We start from the raw sequence: 8,742 nt of genomic DNA, 5'->3' as shown, positions 1-8,742 counted from the left end.
TAGTGTTTTGATTTTGCAATGATGAATAATCTTGTCTTAGTTCAATTAGTTGTGATGAAATGTTGATTGAATGTTAATTTTTGGCCATTTTTAACATTTAGCAAGCTAAATCTTACTTGGAAAAGCAAGACCTAGTTGAACCCCTCTAATTGATGCATGATTTTTTCTACCGTTTCTTTTAGGTATTAATTAGTAGTGAAATAGGAATATTTTGCTACCATGCATAACTAAAGATTTGATGCTTTATTTGGGCTATTTATGATCTAAACTGATGTAGGAATGCGTTGTGAGATTATGAATGGTTTATTGCAAGTTTTGGAAAAAGCTTGCTGGTTCTTTTTGAAATTTGTTAACTCTGCCAGGATTGCTGAGTCATTGCTGTATCAACTGGGACATACAAGTGGAAATTAATCACCCAAATCTATTTTTCAAATCTAAAATTACCACCACTTGAATCACTTTTAGCTTCTTATTTTTAGTTTACTTAGCTTAAAAAATTAGTTCTCAAGTTTAGAACCAAGGTTATAAATTTTTCTCGTGAATTAATGTGTTACTTTGTTTTGTTTTTATTTGAGATTCTTGGAATTGCTCTTAGTTGATTTTGCATTATTTAGTAAAAATTCCCTGTGGAGACGAACTTTGATGACTTATCATTGTATTACTTGTTTGTGATTGTGTACACTTGCGCAATTATAAAGCAATATAATTTTCACAACAAGTTTTTTGGCGCCGTTGCCGGGAACTTTAAGTTCTAAATTTTGTTTTATCAACTAATTGACATTCTAAGAATTTTTGTGCTTTTAATCTTGTTGGTTTGTTCTTTGAAATCTCAGGTGTCTATAGTGTATGAACCAACAAGAGGACTTTGAACTTGCTCCTATTGATCCCGAGATTGAACGCACATTCCAAAGAAGAAGAAGAGTTCAAAAGGCTAAGGGCTGAGACATCATGGCTGAGAATCTTGATGATGATGGGATTGCTCAACAAATTGTTAATCCCATCATATTGGCAGATGATCGAGCAAGGGCTATAAGGGAGTATGCTGCCCCCATGTTTAATGAGCTTAATCCAGGCATTGTGAGGCCTGAAATACAAGCACCGCAGTTTGAGCTCAAACCAGTGATGTTTCAAATGCTCCAAACCGTGGGGCAATTCAGCGGGATGCCAACTGAAGATCCTCACCTCCATCTCCGTTCATTCTTGGAGGTGAGTGATTCTTTCAAGATCCAAGGAGTGAGTGAAGAGGTGCTAAGGTTGAACCTATTCCCATTCTCACTACAAGACCGAGCTAGATCATGGCTCAACACTTTGCCTCCTGATTCTGTTACCAATTGGAATGACCTTGCTGAGAAGTTTCTGAGGAAATACTTTCCTCCTACTAGAAATGCAAAATTCAGAAGTGAGATAATGTCTTTTCAGCAACTTGAAGATGAGTCCACAAGTGATGCGTGGGAGAGGTTTAAGGAACTTTTGCGAAAGTGTCCACATCATGGCATTCCACATTGTATTCAGATGGAGACTTTTTATAATGGCTTGAATGCAGCTTCTCGAATGGTGTTAGATGCATCGACCAATGGTGCTATTTTGTCGAAGTCTTACGACGAAGCATTTGAGATTTTCAAGACCATTGCAAGTAACAACTACCAATGGTCCAACACAAGAGCTCCAACAAGTAGAAAAGTGGCGGGGGTTCTTGAAGTGGATGCAATAACGGCTTTGACAGCTCAAATGGCTTCCATGACGAATGTTTTGAAGAATTTGAGCATTGGAAACTCTAAAAATATTCAACCAGCTGCTGCCATTCAAAATGATGATGTCTCATGTGTGTTTTGTGGAGAAGGGCATGTGTTTGAGAAGTGTCTATCTAATCCGGAGTCCGTTTGTTACATGGGAAATCAGAATATTAATAGAAACAATGGGGCATTATCAAATTCTTACAATCAAGCATGGAAGAATCATCCTAATTTGTCTTGGGGGGGGGGGGTCAAGGAGCAAGCTCAAGCACCGCACCAGCCCAAGGAAGACAAGCATATCCACCGGGTTTTTCACAACAACCGCGGCATCCACAACATGCTCAAAATTCCCAACCAACTTCTTTGGAGAGTCTAATGCGGGATTATATGGCCAAAAATGATGCGGTGATAGAAAGTCAAGCTGCCTCTCTTCGAAACTTAGAGTTGCAACTTGGACATTTGGCCAATGAATTAAAAGCTAGGCCACAAGGTTCTTTGCCTAGAGACACGGAGAATCCAAGGAGGGATGGGAAGGAACAATGCAAATCCATTCACTTGAGGAGTGGCAAGCATCTGAAAAATTCCGAGGAGGAAATAAAGGGTAGTGGGGAGTCCACTTCAATCCAAATCGAGGAAAAATTGAGTAAAAAAACTGCCCAGGAATTTGCTGATACCAGACCAGTTGATACAGCAAAGGGTCAGCAACCTGACAGTCAGCAATCCACACCAGTATGTTCTAGTCCTAAGCCACCCCTTCCATTTCCTCAAAGATTTCGGAAACAGCAGCAAGATGGGCAATTCAAGAAGTTTTTAGATGTGTTGAAGCAGCTCCATATCAATATTCCCTTGGTGGAAGCATTGAAGAAAATGCTGAATTATGTCAAGTTCTTAAAAGACATTTTGACGAAGAAAAGGAGGTTGGGGGAGTTTGAAACTGTAGCTCTCACCGAAGGATGCAGAGCCATGTTAAAAAGTAAGATTCCACCAAAGTTGAAGGATCCGGGTAGTTTTACAATCCCTTGTTCTATTGGGGGACGGGATGTTGGAAGAGCTTTATGTGATTTGGGTGCAAGCATCAACCTCATGCCTATGTCGATCTTTAAGAAGTTGGGTATTGGTGAAGCACGTCCTACATCTGTTACATTATAGCTTGCTGACAGGTCCATGGCCCATCCGGAAGGAAAAATAGAAGATGTGCTAGTACAGGTTGACAAGTTAATTTTTCCAGCTGATTTCATCATCCTAGACTATGAAGCTGATAGAGATGTGCCTATTATCTTGGGTCGACCATTCCTTGCTACTGGGAGAACTCTGATTGATGTGCAAAATGGGGAGCTCACAATGAGGGTGAATGACCAAAAAGTCACCTTTAATGTGTTCAATGCTATGAGATTTCCGGATGAGATAGAAGAGTGCTCCCGCATAAGTGTGATTGACTCTATTGTGGCAGAAAGATTTCACAAGGAAGCTTGGAAGGATAAGAAGTTTATAAGTTCTTTTGATGAACTTGAAGACTTGAGTGACGATGAGGACAACCAAGTTGCTTGGGTGGAGCCATTGCAACCTATTCCTAAATTCAAGAAGCCCTTTGAATCTTTGGAGCTAAAGGAAAGTAATTTCAAGCCTCCAAATCCCTCCATCCAAGAACCACCAAAGTTGGAGTTGAAACCCTTGCCAAGCCATCTGAAGTATGCCTATTTGGGGGAGAATGACACGCTACCAGTTATTATAGCAGCAAACTTGGTAGTTGAAGATGAAGGTGCCTTGCTAGAGGTGTTAAAAAAGCATAAAAAAGCAATCGGGTGGACTATGGCGGACATAAGGGTTATTAGTCCAACGATTTGCACGCACAAGATACTTTTAGAAGCTGGTTGTAGCAATTCTATTGAGCATCAACGAAGATTGAATCCCGTAATGAAAGAAGTGGTGCGAAAAGAAGTGATCAAGTGGCTAGATTATGGTATTGTGTACCCAATTTCGGATAGCTCATGGGTTAGTCATGTTCAATGTGTGCCCAAGAAAGGAGGAGTCACGGTGGTGGCTAATGAGAACAATGAGTTGATTCCTACTCAAACCGTGACCGATTGGAGGGTGTGTATGGACTATCGGAAGCTAAATAATGCTACTCGGAAGGATCATTTATCGCTGCCATTTATTGACCAAATGTTGGATCGTTTGGCGGGAAAATAAATTTATTACTTTCTTGACGGATATTCGGGTTACAATCAGATTTCTATAGCACCAGAAGATCAAGAGAAAACCACCTTCACTTGTCCATATGGCACCTTTGCCTTTAGGAGGATGCCATTTGGCTTGTGCAATGCTCCCGCGACTTTCCAAAGGTGTATGATGGCTATTTTCTCGGATATGGCTGAGAGTATTTTGGAGATATTCATGGATGATTTCTCTATCTACGGGGATTCATTTGGGGTTTGTTTGGAGAATTTGGAAAGAGTGTTAGCAAGATGTGAAGAAACCAACCTGATGCTTAATTGGAAGAAATGCCACTTCATGGTTCAAGAGGGTATTGTGTTGGGTCACAAAGTGTCTAGCAAGGGGATAGAAGTTGACAAGGCAAAGCTAGAAGTGATTGAGAAGTTACCAGCCCCTACCACGGTGAAAGGCATAAGAAGCTTCCTTGGACACGCGGGTAACTATAGACGCTTCATTAAAGACTTTTCTAACGTGTCTAAACCCTTGTGTAGCTTGCTGGAACAAAATAGGCCATTTGAGTTTACCGCTGAATGTAATGAAGCATTTTTGAAGTTGAAGACAGCTCTTGTTACGGCTACCGTGATTGTAGCATCCGATTGGTCATTGCCCTTTGAACTCATGTGTGATGCAAGTGATTTTGCTATTGGGGCTGTTCTTGGGCAGCGGAAGAATAAGATCTTTCATTCCCATTTATTACGCAAGCAAAACTCTTGTTGATGCCCAAATTAACTACACCACTACTGAGAAAGAGTTGCTAGCGGTGGTTTTTTGCATTTGAGAAATTTAGATCGTATCTTGTGGGGACCAAGGTTATTGTGTACACTGACCACTCGGCAATCAAGTATTTGATAGCCAAGAAAGATTCTAAACCGAGGGTCATTTGTTGGGTTTTGTTGTTACAAGAGTTCGATTTGGAAATCCAAGGTAGAAAAGGGATAGAAAACAAAGTGGCGGACCATCTCTCTAGGTTGGAAACTAACAATCACAGCACCCACTTGGAGGGAGAATTACAAATTCGAGACTCATTCCTAGATGAGCAACTGGTAGTGGTAGAGCAAACACGGGTACCATGGTATGCAGACATTGTCAATTACTTAGTTGGAGGTGCCTATCCACCTGATTTTACCAAGCAGCAGCTCAAAAAGTTCCTTCATGACAACAAGTTTTATTTTTGGGATGAGCCATACTTGTACAAGCAGTGCCCGGATCGTATAATGCGGAGATGTGTGCCAACAAGTGAAGTCAGAAGCATCTTGGAGCATTGTCATTCAGCCCCATATGGTGGCCATTTTGGTGGACAACGCACGACTCCCAAAGTTTTTTAATCGGGGTATTATTGGCCTTCAATATTCAAAGATGCTCATGACTTAGTTCAAAGATCTGATCGTTGCCAACGAGTGGGAAATATTTCAGCAAGGAATGAAATGCCACTAAATTGCATTTTGGAGGTTGAATTGTTTGATGTTTGGGGCATTGACTTTATGGGGCCATTCCCTCCATCTTTCGGGAATCTTTACATATTGGTGGCCGTAGATTATGTTTCCAAGTAGGTGGAAGCAATAGCTAGTCCAACTAATGATGCCAAGGTGGTGATGAAATTTTTGCATAGGAATGTTTTCACAAGATTTGGGACACTGAGAGCGTTGATTAGTGATGAAGGGACACACTTTGTGAACAAAGTCTTGGGTACCTTTTTAGCCAAGTATAGTGTGAAGCACAAAATAGCCACCGCTTATCACCCACAGACCAACGGGCAAGCTGAAATTTCCAATAGAGAAATCAAAGGAATTCTTGAAAAAGCGATGAATCCTAGCAGAAAAGATTGGTCCCAGTAGTTAGATGACTCACTTTGGGCCTACCGTACGGCATTTAAAACTCCCCTAGGCATGTCTCCTTATCGCCTAGTTTATGGGAAGGCATGTCATCTTCCCGTGGAGTTGGAACACAAGGCATTTTGGGCACTTAAGAATCTGAATTTTGATCTTTCAGCTGCGGGAAAGGCTCGGAAATTGCAATTAAATGAGTTAGATGAGTTGCACTTGTTTGCCTATGAAAATGCCAAGTTGTACAAGGAAAAGATGAAGAAGTGGCATGATAGTAGGATCAAAGAGAGAGTTTTTGTGAAAAATCAGCAAGTGTTGTTGTTCAACTCAAGATTGAAGCTATTTCTGGGAAAGCTTAAGTCCCGTTGGTCGGGTCCATTTACGGTTATGGAAGTGTATCCTTTCGGGACTGTTGTAGTGAAAGATGAAAAGTCCGGAAGAGAATTCAAAGTCAATGGACAACGACTGGAACATTATTGGGCAGAAGAGGTCAATCGAGAAAAGACTTCTATCTCCTTGGAAGATGCCTAATGTTTGTAAGTTGGGGGTGCCAAAAGAAAAAGAAAAAAAAAAGAGATTGAATTGAAAAAAAAAATGTTGAAAAAGAAAGAAAAAGAAAAAATTCTCAATGAAGGCACCCCTAGAAAAAAAAACGAAAAGCAAAAGAAAAGCAAAAGAAAAAAAAAAGAAGAAATTATATATATATATATTATATTTAGCTATAACTAATTTTCATGGTGAAATTGAGATTGTGTTCTTTTCTTTGTGCAGATGAAGAAGGTTGTGGAAGTGAAGGAATTTTCAATTGGGCAAAAGAATTAAGTTTGGGGTGGCAGAATGCTATCCAGTTGCTATAGCAAAGGCTTAGCAAGAGGAGTTTTGGTTTTGGGCTGATCAAAGGATTGGGGTTTCGAAAAGAAAAGTACTTGGTCTGATCAATAGGAACATGTGAAAAAGTTGTTTTAATGGAGCAATCATTGGGCATAACTCTTTTTACTCAGCCCAATCATTTGGATTGATGTACTTTAGTTGACCATTCCATTCAAAAATGCCAAATAAAGCATATAAAGATTAATTATTGGGTTCCATCTTTTGGTTTTAGTCAACTGCGCCCCTTTGCACTATTCACCGAGCCCACTTAATGTCAGCCCAATGCTCACAACCCTACCCCATTTACATCCATCAACATCCTCCCTTCCCTTTGTCTCAGCCGTTTCCTCCACTCACCATTTGAACCACCAAATCGCACTAGGTACCTTCGTCCCCAGCAGCAAACTCGACATAGCAACTCCACCACCAAGTTCGAACACACCTCCGTTCAACCCACTCCAGCCGCCTGTCTACCACGATTCACCATCATCAACATCGTCCCTTCACTCAAACCCAGCACTTCCACCCTCACTCGATAACAACCGAGAACCCACCCCCATTCGAATTTCACCAACTCACTCATCAACCACGAACTCACCTCTGTACAAACCCAAAAATTCCCATTCGAATGACATTAAACTAGGCTTCCAGCTCCAGCCGTTCCATCCAACCTCAGTTCACGCATCACGCCTGCACGAACCACTACCCAGCAGTCACCCAACCCACCAAGTTCGTGTTGGGTTTTATGCCCTAAATAAAACTCTATTTCAATGTAATCCAGATTATTCAATATCAATAAAATAACAGAAGTATTTTTCATTCATTTGTGTATGTTTTGGTTCACTTTATCAATTGTTTGTCTATTTGATTTATAAATTCATTCAAACCCTTTTCACATACTTGATCATGTTTATTGTGTTGTCAACACAGTGGAAAATAAACATGACTATGTAAATAAAGGATTCCTAGATTTATCAGAACACTGGGTTTTACTGATATGACAATCTACAACAGAGTTTACTTGCATTTGGATAAATGCTATGTTCTTTCCAGAACATTGGTCAAAGTAAAGCTCGGGTTGGATGCATGGAGTATGCATTGGAATGGACCGATATTGAACTTTGAAATAGATTTATAAAACTTACCGTAATATCTATTCAATTCAATATCACTAAGTTGATCCTAGATCAAATGATCTAAATCCTGATATGGTTAGGTTCAATCTCAAGAGTATTATTCGTGTTCTTTGATTTGTTAGTTAAGCCTACTTTTGGGTCAGGGTGATACGTACATTTTAGGAACACGGTAGTGCAATTGAGTGGGAGCGCTAACATAAATATGGAATCTATAGCTTCTATCTGGCGAATAGTAAGCAAAGGATGATTTCCTTCGAGCTTAACCAAACGAAGATAAATGGTGGAGTACTCCTTTCACTTAGCTGAAATATCATTTATACAGGGTTAAGTGTTTTAAGGATAAAATACATTGTAGGGTGTTACGGTAATTAAGTCCCTTTACAATTTAAATCATCCATATAGAGGATCATTGATCAAATTAGGATTATAACAATGGATAACTAATGATGTGTCTATATGGTGGAACATATAGAGCATTCTATATAACTGAGAGTGCAATTCTAAGTTTTATGCGTGGATTCAACGAAGAATTAATAAGTCAGTGAATTTAAGTAGTAAATTCTTGATCTGCTTATTGGAAGCTCGGATATATAGACCCATGGTCCCCTCACTAGTTGAGACAATATTACTTGTAAGACTCATTTAATTGATTTTAATTAATCAATTATAATTCTCAAGTTAGACTGTGTCTATTTGAGAATTTATCACTTATTAAGGGCAAAACAGTAAATAGAGAATTTGAAGGGCATATTTATTAATTGGGAAACTTTAGTTAGTTTTATTATTAATAAATAAATGACAATATATTATTTGATAATTAATTTTAATTATTAAATAATTAGATTTGACATTTATGTGGTTGAATAAAGGAATTGGCAGTTTTTGACAAAATAGGAAACTAGCAATGTAGGAAAAGGAAAGTTGAAAAAGTGGAAACAATGCCTAGGCCGGCCACTTTGCTTCCCT

General features: G+C 39.4%; 2 protein-coding genes and 1 non-coding gene across 3 annotated transcripts; 2 read left to right on the top strand and 1 right to left on the bottom strand.

Moving 5' to 3' along the window:
- Positions 1–1,389: 1,389 nt before the first annotated feature.
- LOC115721631 (small nucleolar RNA R71) lies at positions 1,390–1,496 on the bottom strand. The gene has a single exon (XR_004012638.2). It is a non-coding gene; the product is annotated as a small nucleolar RNA R71 (small nucleolar RNA).
- A 1,401-nt stretch (positions 1,497–2,897) lies between these two features.
- LOC133038148 (uncharacterized) lies at positions 2,898–5,782 on the top strand. The gene is made up of 4 exons (XM_061116206.1): positions 2,898–3,824; positions 3,963–4,598; positions 4,757–5,263; positions 5,498–5,782. The coding sequence occupies exons 1-4, from the start codon at positions 2,898–2,900 to the stop codon at positions 5,780–5,782; spliced, it is 2,355 nt and encodes a 784-aa protein (XP_060972189.1).
- A 51-nt stretch (positions 5,783–5,833) lies between these two features.
- On the top strand, positions 5,834–6,592 carry LOC133038147 (uncharacterized). Its single transcript, XM_061116205.1, has 2 exons — positions 5,834–6,259; positions 6,542–6,592. Exons 1-2 carry the CDS (start codon positions 5,834–5,836, stop codon positions 6,590–6,592), a joined length of 477 nt encoding a protein of 158 aa, XP_060972188.1.
- Positions 6,593–8,742: the final 2,150 nt, after the last annotated feature.

The sequence above is a fragment of the Cannabis sativa genome, chromosome 5, assembly GCF_029168945.1.
Source record: "Cannabis sativa cultivar Pink pepper isolate KNU-18-1 chromosome 5, ASM2916894v1, whole genome shotgun sequence".
In the NCBI taxonomy this organism is placed as follows: Eukaryota; Viridiplantae; Streptophyta; class Magnoliopsida; order Rosales; family Cannabaceae; genus Cannabis; species Cannabis sativa.
Note: the sequence above shows the minus strand (reverse complement) of the source record. Positions and strands in the feature narration are given on the sequence as shown.